The sequence below is a fragment of the Lissotriton helveticus genome, chromosome 5_1, assembly GCF_964261635.1.
Source record: "Lissotriton helveticus chromosome 5_1, aLisHel1.1, whole genome shotgun sequence".
In the NCBI taxonomy this organism is placed as follows: Eukaryota; Metazoa; Chordata; class Amphibia; order Caudata; family Salamandridae; genus Lissotriton; species Lissotriton helveticus.
This window is the reverse complement of record NC_136065.1, coordinates 1,735,271,687-1,735,291,975: the sequence shown is the minus strand read 5'-3', so window position 1 is coordinate 1,735,291,975 and position 20,289 is coordinate 1,735,271,687. Positions and strand designations below refer to the sequence as shown.

Sequence of the window (20,289 nt, the reverse complement as noted above, 5' to 3'; positions counted from 1 at the left end):
TGCCCAGGCCCCCCGTCCTAACAGAAAGCGCAAAGGTGCTAAACAGACTGAAAGATTAGTTAAAAAACAAAAATTGTATTTAAGTCCCCTCTCGCCCACCAGCAATACCCCAAAAACATCTGAGGTACGCTCAATTCTGGATTCCCCCGTATCCCCCTACACAATTTGACTTATTGGTTCAGATTGAATTTTTGGTCAAATCCTTAATATCCCCATTGGAAAAAAGAATCAAGGTAATAGGGGAAAAGCTCACAACCTTAGAGGAAACCATCAAGGCAAATCTGATACTCACAAAAAGTATGGTAGGACATAAACAAGTAGAGACATCAGTCGCTACTAACATCTCGATCAACTCTGCACAAAGTAAATCCGCACAAATGTACGCGGTTGCCCCAAAAACATCCGAAACATTACTCTTATCAAACCCCCCAGTTGCCTAAAGTTCTGCCATTAGAAAAGGACCGGCTTAAGAACCCATGCCGACAGAGGGGATGTCTTGCAACTATGGCAACAGGCAAAGAAAGGCTAAACATATAGATCTACTGCCGGAGGCAGCACCTTTTGTGTGCATCCTCTCAGGCGTGCCGGAACTCACTAACAGCAAAATTGAAAGACCAGCGGATCTGGCAAATAAGGTATCTTTTTGGCTTACCAAAAATAGACCCCTTCCACCCAATATAGATGGAAAAATTTAAATGTCAGAAGGGTAGGGTGGTTAGGATCCATCCCCAAGGATATACCGGGAGACCTGGTTTTGGTCAACTTTAAGGACACCTGAGTCATCAAATACTTGCGAAGTTGGCAGCCACAAATGGGCGATGGCCCAATTGGAACTTAGGAAGTGTGTGACTTCTACCCTAGAACTACATACCTCCCCCCTGTAAGATCATATGTACAAAATAACCACTGCTTGGGTAGCAGAGGCCCGGGACCTAGTTGGCACACAATACCCACCTATAATCAATTTGCTTTATTCTCTGGTAGAGATTAGGTGCACTGACTTGTTAAATTAGATTTTCGAACGGTTTTGCTAATAACTGAATATGATAACGACTAACATCAAGTCTGGGGATGGCCCTTACTAAAGAAACCAAATATGCACTTTGCTCTTTTGTACATTTTGAAGTTTATCTGTTTTATTTTAAACTAGGTCTTCATAAATTGCTTTAAGTCAAACAACACTATTTTTTAAAGCTGTTAAATTAACTGATATGACCACACCTTGTACAATAGCTGCTGGGGTCGGTTTATGATGACTTGTAATAACGATTTTATTAGTATAAGGAATCCTTTTTAACCTTTGTGACTATGTTATGAAAATAATCGCTTTTCGTTTTTGAATGTGTTTTATCTTTGTATGCTTTTATAAATTTTTTATTGAATTCGAATAAAGCTTGTTGACTGAGTTTGCATCCAGGTCTCTTCGTCCCGTTGAACGGAAATATTCCTTAATAAAAAAAATAACTTTGAGCCTGTGTCTGGAGCATTGAAAAATTCAAACCCTACTTATGGGGCAGATCTTTCATCCTCAAAACTGACCATCGTCCCCTGGTTGACATTGTCTCTGGTAAAAACATCAAACGTACCACCACTCGTTTAGCCAGATTATCTACAAAACTTCTAGAATATAATTTCACTGTAGAGTACATTCCTGGAGGAAGGAACAGGAGAGCGGATTGTCTGTCCAGACTCCCAATATTTGACACAGATGAACAAGATTGGGAAACCAACGTGGAAGAGTGTTTTGTGGCACTTCTTAGTCAAGACAACTTGTCCTTTGCTGAAGAGGATTGGGTAGTGCAGGTTGGCAAGGATCCCACACTCAATGAAGTTGCTTCATTAATCAAGAAAGGCTAGCCCAAAGAGTGGTGTCTCTCTCCTGATCTACAGATGTTCTGGAAAGTCAGTGGCGAGCTTTCTGTAGAAAGTGGCAAAGTAGTCAGAGGCGACAAACTCATTCCTCCTTCATGCTATCGAGAGAAAATCATTTTAGCCGCTCATTCTGAGCACCTTCGGGCAACCATTACCAAGAGAAAAGTCAGGACCGACTTCTGGTGGCCCAGAATGAACACCCAAATCGATGATTTAGTGAAGCAATGTTCACGCTGCAATGCTAGTGACAAAGTTCTAGTACTTGAAGGTACAGTTGAATCTCCTGTACTCCCTCCTGACAGAGCTTGGTAGAAACTGGGCATGGATTTTCTTGGACCTTTCCATGTTCCATGTTCTTCCTTCCTTCCAGCTCTAAATATTTTCTGGTTCTCATTGACCATTTGTCCAGGTGGGTGGAGGTTGAACCCATTACTACACCCAATTCCAAGAGTGTCATCAACTGCTTGAGTGCTACTTTCCTCAAGGGAGGGTCACCCTGAGGAAATTCTTACCGACTACGGTGTTCAATTCGTTTCACAAGAAATTAATTCTTTCCTACATTTCTGTGGTATTAAGCATACCAAGACTCCCCTTTACCCTCCACAGAGCAATGGCAAATCAGAGAGGTTCAATAGAGTTGTAGTGGAGTGTGTCCAAGCAGTTTATAGATCCAGGTCTTGTGTTTTTCAGGCTGTGAAAGATCTGGTTTGGTCGTATCACACCTCACCTCATGTTGCCACTAATTTCAGTCCCCTCGAACTCATGAGGGGCAGAAAAGCTTCTTCAGAAGTGTATCCCTTCTGGATGGTGAAATCGTTTCACCAAGGTTGCGATATGAGATGTATGTGGGAGTCTACCAACAACAAATCCACTGAGGATTGTTATAAACCCCTTAAATCTCCTGCCACGAAAGAAACCCATAGACTCCGTGTTGGAGACCGGGTTAGAATCAAAAACCCAATTTCAGTAAGAAAAGTTCTTTCGAAATTGCTAGATTCTCAAGAGATTGTAGAAATTCATACGAATGCTGTCAAGTTGTCTAATGGTAACTGGTGGAGTACTTCTCGTCGTGTTTCCAAGGATCCTTGTGCTTGCTCTGAAACTGATGAGATCAATCAAAATGTTTAGGGGGGGATGGTGTTAGGAAGAGTACTAAAGTCCATGCTAGACCAAAAAAGTTTTGGGACTATGTGTACATTGCTTGTTGTTTTTCATGCTTTCTGTTTCTTTTCTCTCCCTTCTTTCTTTTTGTACCCTTTTCCCTTCCCTTCATCCTAGAGTTATTTTGTCAAAAGGGGAGATGTGGTGATGTGATGCTGGCAGAGGCCTATGAAGATTCTGTGATATCATCTAGAGTGTTAGCAGAAGCCCTGAATGTTCTTTCAGGAGCAGTTGCTGTGTGTGCCTTGGCTGTGTGATGTGGGACGGCTCTCTGTACCCACCACAATAAATCTTCAGCTGGAAACCAATTGCTGTGTCCATCCCACTTTACTTTAGTTTGGTATGGATTCTTACTACTGGAACAGGACCAAATTGGTGTGCATACAGCTGGTCTGTATCTAGAGAAAGATGGTGGCTAAAAAACAATAGGCTGAAATGCGGCCTGAAAAATCATCAGTGGCTGAGACCAATTTATTTATTTCACTGCTTTGTTTTATGCTGAGAAGATGCCATATGTGTGAAGAGGGTTCCGTGTGTACTGTGCTACAGGACTAACGGTATAACTGATGATGCCTTAAGGGGCCAAAACCGGTTTGTAGGCTGCTTGTGTTCCCATCTTGAGGAACCAAACCTGGCTGTTCATTATGTTTGTTCTTATTGGATCAAAACAATTACTAATTTGCGTATGACTGGCCTCTAGCTAAAGAGACATGGAGGAGAAAAACCATGGCCTGGAATGTAGCTTCAAGTGATAGCCATTGGCTGAGATATTTCAAGTATTTATTCTATCATCCTGTTTTTTTTCTTTCTGTATAATCACATCAGCAGCAGGAGAGTTTTAGAAGTCACAAGCTTATCTTAGGTACTTAAGTAGACCCATTTAGGCTTGCAATGAGCACAACAAGTATGAGTATTTGGCATAATCAAATAAGGGATTTAGAATGTAATATTTGTATTAATGTATTTGTTCTTACTGTCTACCACTCTTGAAAAACTCGTAATAAAGTTCTCAGATCATACTAGATCCAGAGTGAAACATGTATTGGCTGTTGCAAGATTTAAAGAATCGTAACATTTTAAATGTGATCAAACGTAGGCATGACCAGAGCGGCGAACAAGGTAGCCTCACTTCTCTAGGGCTCACAACCTCAAATTCAACACCCCCCAATATCCTGCAACATCCTCATGAGACGCTGAAGTGCCCCTCGCCCTGACTGCTGAGGGGGGAGAGGGCACGGGGACCGACGGCAACGGCATCAGGAGGCTGGGGATCGGGCCTGGAGGGACTCCCCAACAGAGTTTCGCCCTATTATCAGTTTGAGAGTCTCATCAGGAATGTGATATTTTTTCCAGACCCAGGAGCTGGTTGAGCAGAATGAGCTTAAAAAAATGGATTTCTCTGGGCATTGTTCTCCCGGAGATAACACAAATAAATCTTTGCTTTCCTACTAACTATGGGTAAGCATAACTCCCTTGACAATCCTGTCTACAACTAGTTTGATCACAAGATATGGAATTATTAATAAGGTGCCCCCCCTCCCTTTTCAGCCCCAGGTTATCACAGTCCTGATGAGTCCCTCAAACTAATAATAGGCTCCAAACTTAGTCGACATCAAGGGAAGGACAGTCTATAAATGTAGCCCCCCGAGAAATACGTCTGGGCTACTTTTTTTTTATTGTCGTAAATGACAATCAGACGTCCTCAAATATACCAATAACTTTTTTTTTGTATTTATCTCTTCACTGTCACTATTTTGAAACACCGGTTATGGTCACTTCTCCTGGGGCTATTTATCACCTTTTGCGGCAAAAAAAGTGTTACTAAAATATTTTGTTGCCTTTTTGTAAATAGATGTGATTATTAATGTTTTGTTGAATGGAAATGAATAAATCAGCTCAGTTCGGCTGAAGTGAGTACTTGCTAAAAAATTGGATCAGACTACCTAATTGAAAGGTTTTTATAACTCTCAAACAGAATATTAACTGTTCCTTACTTTGAAACTGTCTGTGACGGCAGTACATTATTTCTATACATGAGTTCCATGGGAATACTTGCTGGAAGCTAATACTTACATTCCCAGTTCACATGGACATATGGTTTTCTCTTGTTATTTAAAAGTATACATGGCATTAGGGCATGTATACTTGCTGCAGCTGGAGTCAAAGGTTGACATTGTGACCACGGAGGTCACCTTGCTGCGTGCAGACCTCAAGAAGGTCAATGAGAGAACCGTGATGTAATACTTCTAGACGTAGAGTGAGTTACCAAGTAGATTTATTTGTGAGAAGACAGCTTAAACAACCACTCCCATCAGATGTCATCCCGCTTCGCCTCCAAGCTCCCATTATAGAATCTCCGTGGCCAAGAATGCAGGAACATTTCAAGACCACGTAACAGCATAGAGACACTAAACACCTGGGCTTGCCACTTGACTTCTAATTTAACTGAAAAACTTCTCCGAGTGCTCAATACCTTTAGCGATATTAACTACAGCACTTAAAGAGGATTCTGTGCCTAATCATATTTATTTATTTGCAGGTTTATAACGCGCTCGAATCAACTCCCGGAGGAGTATCTCTGCGCCCAAAAAAACCCCCACCAGAAGCACAGTCGAAAACAGTCAGTAAGGAAGTAGATTAGTACTGAAACAAAAACGTTTTGAGTTGTTTCCTAAAGCTCAGATGTTCTGAGCATTACCTGAGCGCCAGAGGGAGCTTGTTCCATAAAGTAGGCCCGACAACGGACAAAGCCTTGCCACCCTGTCTGACCTTCCTTACAGGTGGCACTCTCAGGAGAAGCTGGCTGCTGGACCTAAGAGACCAAACAGGGTTGTATGGTATAAATTTACCTGTCCAGTATGATGGCCCTAATCTATTTAGGCTCTTATGAAATAAGCAGCAGATTTTGAACTTTACCCTATTTAGGACTGAGAGCCAGTGTAATTTATCCAGGAGGGGTATTGACGGCGATCTTAAAGGGGCGTTTAACACCAGCCTAGCTGCCGTGTTTTGCACCACCTGGAGTTTAGCTAATACTCCATCATTAGCTGAAAGCAGGAGCCCGTTACAGTAGTCAAAACGACTAGGTATCAGGGCCTGCACCAAGGTTTTTCTGGTGAAATCAGGCAGCAGGGGATAGACTTTCCGCAAAAGACCGATGACGTGAAAGCAGGAGCCCACCACAAAATTGCCATGCTGCTTAAGGGAGAGCTCACGATCTAGGCGCACCCCTAGGGTTTTCACGTACTGCTTAGGTTCAGGCACTGGGCCAAGATCCTGCGGCCACCAATCCGGGGTCCACATGGTCTCTTGAATTTTCTTACTTTTGGTTTTCATCATAATCTGCTCTCTTAATACTTGTTCATAACTGATAGTCTCAAATGCACACGTACCAGCTAGTGTACGTAAGGCAGAGACAAAATCTTCAATAGATTCATCTTCTTTTTGTGCACGTGAATAAAACTTAAATCTCTCCATTACAATATTAATTTTCCTTCCAAACCTAGTACTCAATTGTTTAATAGCCACCTCGAAATCATTGGTGTCTCCAGTACCATCAATGGGTGGTAAATTTGCAAATTCCTTCAGACCTGCACTATCTAAACAGTGTTTTAAAAGAGCAAGTTTCCTCTTAGGAGGGAAGTCATCCTCTTCCAAGACTTCAACATAAGCTAAGAACATGGAATACCATAATTCCCATTCCATTTTAAGTTCACCAGCGACTGGTTAAAAATGTGGTGGTACCAGGATGTTAGACATGGTAATGTATTTGTTAACAATTTTTACTGTAAAAAAAACAGTGGCAGAATTATGTGAAAATAAGTAACCAGTCTGAACCATAAGGTTCAATTAGATGAATGAGTCATAGTAAACACTAACTAACTCCCAAGTAAAGAGGTAGTAATAATAAGCTTACTTGAAATAAATGTAAAAAACAAGTGTGCGAGTCACCGATAATAGTGTCGCATGGAGACGTTTTGAAAGGCAGATATGAAACGAGACGTTGGAAATATCCACCTTGAATCGTTGCTTGAAGACGCTTGAAATCGGCAAAGTCAACTCATTCATTCATAAAGTATTTTTTTCGATTTGTGTATCATAAAAGACATACATATTAAAAAGAAAAAGGGGAACGTAAGTATTCAAAATTTCATAACAATGACAATGTAGCTCAGGAGGAGATCTGGTCAATAAGCTAGTCCATCCATTAAAAATAATTTAGTTTAAAAACCTAATTAAAAACCTAGCTATAGAAGCATAAAACAACAATTCCAGGGCAAAAATACATTTAGCATCACAGAGTAATTTAATAACTACTGTAAATAAATAAAAAACATTTGTTAAAAAGACAGATTCTTATTTAAAGCTTAATTTACGCGCACAAATTGCCCACATCCAATGTAAAAATTTGGCGACAGCTATAGGTTCAGAGCAGTTAGCTTTCAAAATCCTTAGTGCCTCAGAGCCTGTGGTGATGGCCAACTGCAAACAAATAGGCTTCAGCCACGTATACCTAGGATGCTTGTACTCTGGGCAAACGAACAGGATGTGTGCTATGCTTTCAAGATGGGAAGGACAGAATGGACAACTTGGGTTAATATTGGCATGCCATTTAGCTGTAAAGTAATTTACGGGAAGTGTACCCACCCTAAATTGGTGGTACCGCTTCCTGTCCCCGAGAAGCGTAATAAAATCCCAGTAGTCCTCATAAGCAGCCTCGTGTTTTAACTCCAAGTAGTCCCTTGAGAGTGAAGGACTAGTACAAATCCTAAACCTTCTCAAGGAGACCATTGACCAATATATCTCTCTAAAAACCTTCCTAGGCGGAAAGTGATTGGCAATAGGGTCCTCCCACAGTGAACTCAAGCTCATGGCGGTATAAACCGCCCTTGCCTCACTCATCCAAGAGATTCTGCGGGCGCTATCAGAATCTCTGACTTCGAGAAATGCCCGAGCATACTGGGAGAGCTCCGGGGTGACCCACAGTCTCCTCCAGTATGCCACAGGTCTGTATCGGGCCACTTCCTCTAAGCGTTGGCAACCCAGATCATAAAAGAGGGGCAAATAACGGGGTTGATAATGGAAGGCCGGTTATACCCCTCAAAAACTTGTTTTGAGAGCTCGTTATAGATGCTAAATTACTAAACACCCCACAACTCTGCCCCATAAAGAACGGACACGCTGATTTTAGTGCCATAAATTTTCAGCGCTGGGGCAGTAGGTTTTGTTGAAGAGCAGTGAAGCTCCTTAATCAGGGCGCCTGCTAGTTGTGCATGTTTAGTAACCAGCTGGTTAGTGTGGGGTTTCCAATCGAGTTTCGAGGCCAGAGTGATACCAAGGTAGGAGAAAACTTGGGTCTGCTCTAACAAAGCGCCGTTCATGAGTCAACTCACCTAAGATGGGCGCCGTGCGTATGACGTCACGACGGTTCCACAATGCTTAGCGGCACGCAGAGCGTCATAAGACTCCCCTATGAACACAGGCAAAGATGGAATCTCTGCGTCGGTGTAAAAGCTAAATGACGAAATGGAATAATGAAAATTAGGTGTAGGTGTTTCCATTTAAATTCTTTAAAGAAATTAACGACAATTGATGCTTGGCAGCTCGACACACGAAAATTTTGCCCAAAACAGCACGAAAGGCAGAACCAAAGGTTCACAATGGTTCCAGTAAACACTAAACTGCCGCTGGTGCAATCAAAACACATAGGCATATTACCAGCCGCGGGTGCAAACAAAACACTGAAAAGCAAAATAGGGTCCTTCAAAGTAGAAACACTTCACCACAAACACACGTTGGCGTTCTCTCGCAACCCGCTGGTTCTCCCGCAGGTGCAATCAACGCACAAACAATATGAAAACAGCCGCTGGTGCATTCATGCACAAAAATCTTTTAAAACAAGGTACCTGCAGGTTTCCTTGTTTCCAAGGGGTGAACACTGTCTTCCTCCGGTTTCCCGCTCGTCACCAATCATGAAGTAATACTTCTAGATGTAGCGCGAGTTACCAAATAGATTTATTTGTGAGAAGACAGCTTAAACAACCACTCCCATCAGATGTCATCCCGCTTCTCCTCCAACCTCCCACTATAGAATCTCAGTGGCCAAAAATGCAGAAACATTCCAAGACCACGTAACAGCATAGAGAAACTACAAACCACATAAGCGGAGAAGACCCTGGACCAGTCTAAAGACAAGTCATCGAAGCCTCAAGCCAAGGTGGCCCAACAGCAAAAAGAAAGTGTGATGATACAGGCAAGAATGGAGGACAGAGAGGGCCAATCCAGATGCAGCAACATTCGGATGGTGGGGGTCCCTGAGAGGGTGGAGGGACTTTATCCTAAAAGTACTACAGTCAAAGAAACTGTCCAAATTCTTCTCAGTGGAGCCTGTAACACGGCCAAGACCTGGGGCACAAGGAAGACGATTATTGCCAGCATCTTCAACCACAGGGACAAGACACATAAACAGCAGGACCGAGAGGAAACATACATGATGTTGCTCGGTGCTCTACGATGGTAAAGCCTGGATCTTCAATTCTCCAGAGGAAGCCTGGGATTGGCCAGAACGGTTGGAGGCTGGTGCAGAAGCAGCAAGTTGGGGCCCAGTTAAAAAAAAGACACTACAGGCGCTGGGGCGAGACCTGGCCCCAGTGGTCCCTCGGGAGAGGATCCTTTGTGTCAGGGAAAACGCCTGGACAGTGGTAGGTTTACAGAACTTACTGGCCAAGAAAGTGCTACCTTTCCCGGAGTAAAACTAACTGGATGAGAGAACAAATGGGGCTGCAACAGGGTAGAGCTCCCCATCCCTCATCTCAGAGGGGACCACTGACAACACTGGACGCACGAGAGGTAATATCTATAATGTGACACTACTTTAGGATGCTCTCACAGGGTAAGATATGTTGAGCTACAGTTGTTGTGGAAGTTGCTACTAAGGGGGACAATTGCTACTCTTGTGCTGCAATCACTGCACTGAAGTCAACAGTTTCACTTAAAATGTGGGGAAAGTTGCTATTGTTCTTAGTTCACAAACGACTCGGTCCTGCACCGATATAAAGGAATTCCGTCGGGAGAGTGCCTTACTGGGGCTCACAGATGAGGAGAGGAAGAATATGGAGATGGATATTATTAAGGAGGAGCCCATGCGCACTATTGTCCAAAGGAGGAGTCACCTATCTTGTGACTTCCAAAGACTTTTCCAGGACAATAACAAACTGCAAACATCCGGGCCCAACACAAGATGGCGATCTATGCATAGTGTGTTATCTGCAGCTCATATGCCTCGAACATTATATTGCCAAATAAGTCAAGATATAGAAATCTGACCAAGCATTTTGGAAGAGCCAGATCCTGCAATTAGAGTGCATATATCCTCAATTTAGGATGTTATCCTCCACTGCCATAACAATGCCAAATAGTACAAAGAGCAACCTTGTAATTTCCAATAGTAAACAATTAAAAAACGTGTACTCCTATACAGTTTCTGGGATCTTCTTTTTCTGAATGGGCTGATACAGAATTTGGGAAGGAATAAACAAAGGATTGAAAATGCTACTGGTTTCTTCTGACTAGTGCCCCACCATCATCATTCATGCATGCTTATACGATGTGGCTAGCATTTGGCTAGATTCTGCCTGCTGCTGCTGACCACTGCCACTCTTTTTCCAGCTCTTGTAAGTCTGTATCCAAGCATTAGGTGAAATGAAATCCAAGAAACAAATCTTCTGTCCCCAGGGAGAAAGGACTTGTCTTCAACTGACACTAGAGGGCGTGTGACCGCAACTTCTCTGCAACAGGCTACTTCAGTAAATGTGGCTCTCCACTGATCCGATATAGCACTATGTGAAATACCTCCGCTTTCAGTGATGTGAAGGCTTTCAGGAAAGTACCTTAGCAAAAATACCATGGCTGTAGAACACAGCTTACATACCAATTCATTTACTTTTAATACGATGATCATCTAAAAATACTCACTCTTGCAAAGCCGTGTAAGACTCTTCTGTGTTGCCAGTTCCCAGATCGGAGTCACATGACAGGAGCTCTTCGGATTTGTCGGGACTCTTGGAATCACAGTGGATCGAAGGACCATCGGAGCCAAAGCTGGAAGAGAGCTGGGATGACCCATTGGTGTCGAGGCTGAGTGTCGAAGAGCCACATTTACTACTCCGCTCATTGTGCCTGTGAGGTATTAACGCTGTGTGATGTATGTCTGTCTCATCTGATCCTGATGACTGAGACAGTGAGTCCCAAGATTTCTTTCTTAGTGTCTGCGAGGTGGAGGTGATTATAGGCTCCATTTGTAGCTCTGGCGAAGGGCACAAGCCAGCCAAGGACAATGGAGTAAGAGTCCACTCATTCAAAACTGCTGATTTATAAGACAGTTCAAACGACAGAGAGGTCAAACCCTGCACATAGCTCAGGATAACTTCAACCTCTTCAGCGTCAAGCAACAGGGCTACTGGTTGGTAAAACTCAGCTAGTTTTGACCGCTCGCGCAGTAGTAATATCAAGTAACACTCCATCAGGCACTCGTTCAATGCCAGCCTCAGCCAGGCGCGGCAACGACCCACATCGGTGTTGATGAAGTTCAAATGTTCCAGTTCAGTAATTACATCGCTGTTTCGGATAAAGAGAAACACGGGTTTAGAAGACGGGTAAAGAACACAGTCTTAGTGAATATAGCACTGAATCATGTCTGCAAACAGGAGTACAATGTTGTAGCTCAGCATGGCGCTGGCCTCCAACTAGAATAAGGCTTTCAGAGAACACAATACTGGATGCACACCAGGCTAAAAGACTTTATTCTTTTAAGTGCATGAAAGTTACATATGTAAAACACATGGTTTTAAATGGAGAAGGACAAAAAATAGACACAAATAATCTTGCATGTATTCTTGCATCAATATAGATTGAGAGCAGAAACACTTTCAAATGTTCCCATTTTGCTCATAAATATTCTACCCCGGGGGCCTGTAAGTAATTTGAACAGGTTTCCACTGTTCCTCCCTTCTTTTCATGACAGAGTAGCATTGAGGTAAACCAGTTTATGTATAATGCAAATTTACCGGCTATTGCTGGGGTTATTGGGTCTTTGTGCTGGATTTGTTACTTATTCTGCTCCACTCGATTTCCTTATTGACTCATTTTGTAAAAACCTCTCTCCTTCAAAATGGCCGGGGCCATAAACTGAACACTCAATCCCCGCCTGAACACACGAGGCCCCTCAGCAGCTCCTTTTTAGATAACAAATCTAAGATAAGACTCCCCTTGGTATGCAGGACCCTGAACCAGCCGGAATTGAATGTGAAACTGCTCTGCCCTGCTATCAAAACAGCAACAACTAAAAGAGGACTAATGACTTCATCCTCCCTACCTGGTGGCCATTTTTAAACTACTCTGCTCTCTTTGGCGGCCATCATGGACTAGTCCTTCGGACTATTATTTTCTATCGGTACCAAAGACTATTATTTGCTATCGGTACCAAAGACTCCACATAGCTCTGTATTTAAATCTTTGTGTTCTTATGTGTCTGTATTTTACTGCGGTATTTTATTACTATTGGATTTTACACTTTATATAACCTGGTGCTCTTGATGTGCTTAAGTATCTGCCTTTTACTGCAGTATTACCTTACTTTTGGTATCCTACATCTTATGTAATATACACCCATCCTCACTTTTACTCACCGACATTGCACTGCTACCTCATATTTCGAATGGCTTATTTGTTACTGCATTAATTTGATTGTACATATACTGGACTCAGTAATTCATTAGTAACTTAGCCCTATTTTTGTACTGTATATGCGGTAAGCGGCACCTACCTCACCCTTATCCCTATCATTCACTATTCGCTACCTCATTTATTTGTTGGTTCTCCGATGTAAGCTACTTCACGATCTTGCACTGATTATTACTACCTCATTCACTTCGTTCAGTCATGTAAGCTGCACCCAGCCACTTTCTACACCTAGACTACACTGCTGTTACCTCGGACATTCTGATGTGTAAACTTGATTCCTCCTAACCGGTTCTACCTCTAACATTTTGTACATGGTATAAGCTGACTGCTACCTCGCATATAGGTTACATTAGGTAAGCTGCATCTACGCACTGGTTGTTCTTGGATTGCACTGACTTCTACCGCTCATACTTTTGGTCACTCACTAGTGTCATTCCTTTGCCCTGTAACTATTGGCTGACCGTCCTTATCGTCGTCCTATCTCCTACACCCAACACCACAGCCTTTCTGAAATGGAGCTTAACGGCAAGCACACTTTTAGAATTAACTACCCTTCCACACTCACCAAAAAAGCCACTAAACGCTTTAAACATAACTTCCTGAGGTCACACCCTGAAACACCCTTTGCCGACACCTACTTCTCACCGAGCAATGGAGCCCTGAATACGGATATCATCTTCCACACCTCACGCAGAGCCCAATGGAGAAAAGCGTTCCTATCCCTACTCACCGTCTCCACCACCAGGAAAACAACTCATGGCCTAACTCTCTCTATCACACCTTCCCACCTCTTCCCTGGCAGGACTACCATTACTATCTACAATAATGGGATTGTCCTAATTCAATCCACGGACAAGAGCCTGGAACTATTAGACAACCTGTTCCCCAAGTTCAAAGAGCACCTTTCCAAGATGCGGACCCCCACCCAGAACTCCACCAGCACTATCACCCCTGACGTCGCAGCCCCCACCTACAACACCTCTACCCCCAGCACCCCGGTAAATGGCCCACCTGCTGTTAACGCCCCACACTCCCCAAGGACAGACACAAATCTCTCCACCTCATATACTAGCCGCCCCTCTTACATGACCCCTCTTATCCCCACTCATACCCCCTCCATCCCCCTCCCCCCTGACATAACAACTCCCACCCACAACACGCCACCATCTGAACACACCACCGCTCGAAGTTTATCCACCCCCCCATCCCATCCCCCCCACGGCAGACCCCTCTCCCTCCCCAGCTCCCTCCTCACTCCCACTCACGAGTCTTTCACACCTGTCACACCTGACACAAAAACTCTCACCCACAACACGCCACCATCTGAACACACCACCATTCGGAGTTTATCCACCCCCCCTCCCATCCCCCCCACGGCGGACACCTCTCCCTCCCCAGCTCCCTCCCCACTCCCACCCACGACACTCTCACCCTCCCAACAAAAGATACAGAACACACCGCCTCCCTTACCTTAGCATCCCCCTCTCTCCCACCTCCTATTCTCAGCCCTCACTACCCTCCTGTCTCCCCCACGGTCTTCAGCCTTCACTCACTCTTCTACTCTCCGGCACCTTCTCCCACTAACGTCACTACCTATGCCCCCCACCCACCGCCTACTTCACCTACTTCACCCACACCCCTCGCCCACAAACACGCCCACACTTTGAATGCCATTCCACTCATTAGCACCGCAGAACCTTCCAACAACGCTAGTTCATCCCCCCCCCTCGATACCCTGCCCGCTTTCCAGCTCACTACTCAACCATTCACCAATGGCTCTCATCACCAACCCCATCCCCTTTGCACCTCCTGACCTGACTTTATCCACCCTCCAACAAGTCAAAGAGGATATTCTACAAATCAAAAAAGATGTCCACGCAATCAAAGACCTTCTCTCCTCACAGCCCAGTCTACCTCCCACCATCCCTCTACCCCACAAACGACGCACCCTCCCTACATACCCCCGCCTCCAACGACACCCACGCTGGCAGACTATCCCCGTTCGCAATAACTCCCACCGCCCCCGTCGTGTCCTCAACCCATTGTCGGACCGCGACCTATGCTCTCTCCTACGCTCTTATGGCCCAGGTCCGGTAAAACGCTTATCTAACACACACATCCCCATACCCACAATTCTTACTAACCCTCTGAGGCTCCCAACACTCAACAACAGAGGTTCCGTCCCTAACAACCTCAGAAAAGTTCCCCTCACACTAGAAAGCTCGACCACCCTTCTCTCTCCCAAACTCAAATGCATCCTACTCAACTGCAGATCGGCCCAGAGACACTCCTCTGACATCGCTGATCTCGTCTCAGCTATGGATCTGGACCTAGCCATTCTAACGGAAACGTGGCTTACTGAAGCCTCTAACCCAATTATGGATATACTAGTCCCCCCAATTATCACATCATTAGGCTGGACAGGTCTCCTGGCAAGACGGGCGGGGGAATTGCATGCATTTCTAGGAGCAACCTCTCCGTTACTAAAGTCACCTCCTCCTCCCTTTCCTCCTGTGAACTCCTCTGCCTCGACATCACCAGCGAGGGCAAACAAGTTTGTGCTCTACATCTCATCTATCACCCGCCTGGTGACAATCTCATATTCGCCCAACAACTCATGGACTTGATCACTTCCAATGCCGGTCGGCAGACCACCCAAGTCTACCTGGGTGACTTCAATCTCCACTGGAGCGATCAGAAAGACACAGTGGTGAATAGTCTCAAAACTTTCCTTAATGCGCTTGACCTCACCCAAATATGCGATAGGCCAACACACGACAAAGGCGCGATACTCGATCTCATCATTGCCAAAGAGAACTCTACTCAACTGGAGGCGATTCTACCCTGCGACTGGTCAGATCACCACATTATCACCTTCTTTATCAATGTAAAAGTTAAACCTAACCCGGCTCAACCAATCAAATCCAAAACATGGAAAAGAGACTTGAAGAATCTTAACCCCTCTACCCTGCCTCCCCACATCGGCAATCTCCTCCTTCCCCCTTCAGGTGCCTCGGATGTTCATTCACTGACCGACCACTACCTTGACTCTATGAATACAATAGTCAATGAAGTCGCCCCACTGCAACTGAAGAGTCTCCACCAAAATTTCTAACCCCTGGTATGATGATAGACTCAATGACGACAGGCGTACTATGCGAATGGCAGAGCGCACCTGGAGATCGGACCCTTCAGCACTGCACCTCAAAAGGCTTAAGAACAAGAGAAATGCCTACTTCAGGAAAATAAAGCGCACAAAGTCAGACTTCTTTAGCCGCCAGTTGGACCAAGCAAAAAACAGGCCAAGAAAGCTGTTCGAACTAATCAAGACCCAAACAAAGACACAACCCTTACAACCAAACAGCACAACAAGCGACACCCCACACTGTGAAGCCTTCTCTGCTTTCTTTAAGCAAAAGACTGACAACATAAGAAATGACCTCATCATGGATGTAAGCCGATTCCCCAACCACACCAGAATGGCTAACACTCAACCTAAAAACAATGCATCTTGGCTGTACTTCGATACCTACTCGGAAGAAGCAATACACAAACTGCTCTGCACCTTGAAGCCCTCTAATCACCTCACAGACCCTCTACCTGCTAATGCTGTAAAAGACTTCATCCCCTTGCTCCTCCCTCTCTGGACCAAAATCATCAACAGCTCCCTGCAACAAGGCCTCATTCCAGACTCCCTCAAGGTGGGGCAAGTCACGCCTATACTCAAGAAACCTACAGCTGATCCGTCTGACCTAAACAATTACCGGCCCATCACCAATATCCCCACCCTGGCCAAACTGCTGGAGAAATGTGTCCAACTCCATCTAACAAAACACATTGACCAATTTGACCTCCTCAACCCTCATCAATCAGGCTTCCGAGCGAAACACAGCACGGAAACAGCTATGACACACATAATTGATGACGCCCTCCAAATTCTTGATCGCAATGAGTCCTGCCTCCTCATCCTTCTTGACCTCTCATCAGCATTCGACACGGTCAAACATGAGAACTTGCTGGAGCTGCTAAGCACTAGAATGGGTCTTTCGGAAACTGTTCTCAAATGGTTCTCGTCCTTCCTTCACAACAGGTCTCAGAAGTTCAAGATCGACAATGTGCTATCTACACCTGTGCCTGCAGATCTAGGTGTTCCACAAGGATCCTCCCTCTCCCCCACACTGTTCAACCTCGTCATGGAACCGCTCGCCACCTTGCTCCAAGCTTCCAATGTCCAATTCCATATGTACGCCGATGACACACAACTTTACCTAAAGCTACAATCCCCGGAAGATATCAAACATCTGAATTCCACGCTTATTAACACTCAATCTTGGCTGGCCGATAATCACCTCAAACTAAATGCTCTGAAAACTGAGTTCCTACTCATCTCACCCCCGGCGAAAATATCCACCACCCAAACGTGGCTCAATAACCTAACAGCACTCAATGTCCAACCTACCATCGTAGATTCGGCGAAATCCCTAGGCATCACACTCGACGCCAAGCTCAACATGCAGCAGCACGTTAGCAAAGCCACAAAAGCAGCTAATTTCCAAATCAACACTCTGAGGAAAATTAAACCCTTCCTCCCTGCCGAAGACTTCCAAACTGCTGTACAAGCTTTAGTCATCCCTCGAATAGACTACGGAATTGTGGCCCTCAGCGGACTCCCGCTATCCACAACAGCACCCCTAAGAGCCTCTCTGAACGCTGCCGCGAGGCTCATTACTGGCTCAAGAAAGCATTCGCATATATCCCCAGACTTAAAGTCTCTAAAATGGCTGCCTTTTGAAGCCAGAATACAGCTAAAAATTGCAGTTATGACTCATGCGGCCGTGCACCACAATGCACCCAACTACCTCGCTCAAAAGTTGTCTATATCAGGAGGTTCGAGATCCAATAGAAGCGCAAAAAATCTACTCCTGAAACCTCGTAGATTCCGGAAAGAGAAAACATACAAGCGCTCCTTCTCAGGAATGGCACCCAGGATCTGGAATGCGCTCCCTCCAGAAACAAGGCTTATCTCCTCCACTGCACTCTTCAAGAAAGAGGTGAAAACCATCCTTCTGGCCAAGATCTCCTGATCCTCATAGGTGCTGAATCTGAGACTCTGCATTGCTTTGCATCACTGTTCACCTTGTCCTTTGGCACTATACTTCTACTTGATGGGGACACTACTACGCTACTCTCTTACTACCGACCAATATATGATACACGTTGGTCTACTGATCCACTCTCCCGATGCCCTCACTTAGTGCTCTCTCTATACTAAATCATTGGTATAAGCCATCCACACACCCAAGGTGTACCTGAACACCTCTTTATTGGGATCAATGATTTGTGCCGCCTTACATTACTTGTTTACCTGATTGTATATTGATATGTCTTATGTATATTATTATTTTCCTACCATGTTAGTGACTATTATACTGCTCCCATTATCTTTGTTCATTCCTACTGCCCCTACCCTATCTTTGTGAAGCGCTCTGATATCTGTAAGGATCTTGTTCGCGCTATATAAAACTTTGAATAAATTACAATATCCTAATTCATAGAACCTAGAGGAGTGTCTAAACTGCCCCATTCGCTCAAATGCATAGCATAAACAGTTCACGCAAGGAGCAATTCACCCTATATTCAGTGTAGATTGGAGGGATGTGGAAACGACTGAGGTGCAGAGTGCATCTGCACTTCATGCCACTTATGCATTTGCATACGAAGGACAACATATGTATTAGAAATATTTACTGGTTAACAGATACACGTGAGCCAAACAATCACGGCTCCTACATGGCCCTCACACATAAATTGTTGCCCTTTCAAACTGCTTAAATGTTTTCTTTCCACATAACCCAATAGGCATTTCTTGTGGAACAGTGACACGTTTAGATTGTAAGAGCTGCTCCCATACTAACGAGGAAAATTCCATAGTAGCTATTACTAAACCAAAAAAGCAATTAAGTAGCATATGACAATTTCAATAGGTCAGAGACTTTGATTTGTTGTTTGTATATTTTCAGCTTGAACTCACAAAATGGAACTTGCCTTCACTGGAACGCCCATAAGACATTCTTTATTTGGATATTTCCTGATAAAAGGCCTTGGGTGGGGTCGCTTCCATTGGAAGCTTCCACTGCACTTCGTAGTGTTACATAAAGTGCAGTGGTACTTGTCAAAGAGCAGACCGATAGATCAATAAAATATAGAACAAGCAGATGTGGCAGTTGCATGCTCTGTAGAGCTAACGCTCTAGACGCTAGTCCTGGGCAAGCCCACCCATCTAAAATATTTGGGGTGTTAAAGGGATCAACTTTCTGTGTTAAAGGGGCGAGCAGGGAAATGAATAGGAATGCCCAGTAGCAGTTTGTAAGTAAATTGAAGAACAGGTTACTACTGACAAACTGGCATTCACTAACCAATATTTCTAAAGTGTAATGCATTTAATGATAGCTTTTCTTTAGACCCTTTGGAACCAATTATACGCTCTTGAAATGTGTTGGGCATCAGACCGGATACTATCAGCACTGTAAACTACAGAGATAAACTTATAAAATCCTTAATTGTATGGAGGATGGTTAATACATTTAGAGTTGGTAAGACCCCCGCAACCTTGTTTCGGCATGCCAAGACACCAATTCAGTTGGCTCACCAGCCTCATGGTTTTTTGTTTTTTAAATCATAATAAAAATACAGACATGCTTACATATAAAGGGGATTTCAGTCAGCCCTCTCCATCCACTGGTCTATACAAGTGTCATTCACATTTTGGCTTTAAACACCATAAGGCAATGGGTTAGCATAATTGATTCAATGGCTGTCTTTGCCTGTAGATTATGGTATTTAAACTGATCACTTGTGCACAGCTGAGAAGGATTGCACTACAGTATCCAGGCTGGTGTGCATGGGTTCCTGGGGCAACTCCTTTCATGCTATGAATTTGTGAGTTTCTTTGCACAGAACATTATAAAATAATGTGTGCCTATTAGACCTTACTCTGATGCTTAGAGAACATTAGATGCTATTGGCCTTTGCTGCATCTACTCCTTACTATTATTAATTTGATTGATTGACGGATATGCTTAGCTTATTTAATTTCTTTATTATACATTAATGCATTTACTATGAATTTGGTTTATGCTAATTCCCTTGATTAACACCTTTTGCTTTCTGTAATGATATTATTTGAATACATCTACAAATACCGAGAACTGGAAAACCCTTGTTGTGCAGGTTTTCTATATGGTCTTAAAGTTCAGGATTCTTCCTTTCCTGCCTATCGACCCTCCTTAATTAATTAGGGGTGGTGTAGACAGGGATCAGAGTCAGTTCGTTCAGGGTTTCTAAAGCACGAGCTGTGTTAGGTGCGTTCTAAAGCAAGAGCTGCTTGAGGTGCAGCCTAAAGCAAGAGCTGCTTTAGACCACACCCAACAGAATTCAGTTTCTGAAGCTCAACAAGTGAAATTTCCGTAAAATATTTACATTGTTCTTCTTGCTGAGATTTATGTGTACACTGCT

At 44.1% G+C, this 20,289-nt stretch overlaps 1 protein-coding gene across 3 annotated transcripts in view; it reads right to left on the bottom strand.

The window, feature by feature from the left end:
* PLEKHM1 (pleckstrin homology and RUN domain containing M1) overlaps positions 1-20,289 on the bottom strand; it is a 247,449-nt gene that overhangs the window by 110,517 nt on the left and 116,643 nt on the right. For all 3 annotated transcript variants that reach the window (XM_078645003.1, XM_078645004.1, XM_078645005.1), the window contains exon 4: positions 11,008-11,649. In XM_078645003.1, the coding sequence (XP_078501129.1) occupies positions 11,008-11,649 (642 nt within the window). The remainder of the gene's footprint in view (positions 1-11,007; positions 11,650-20,289) is intronic.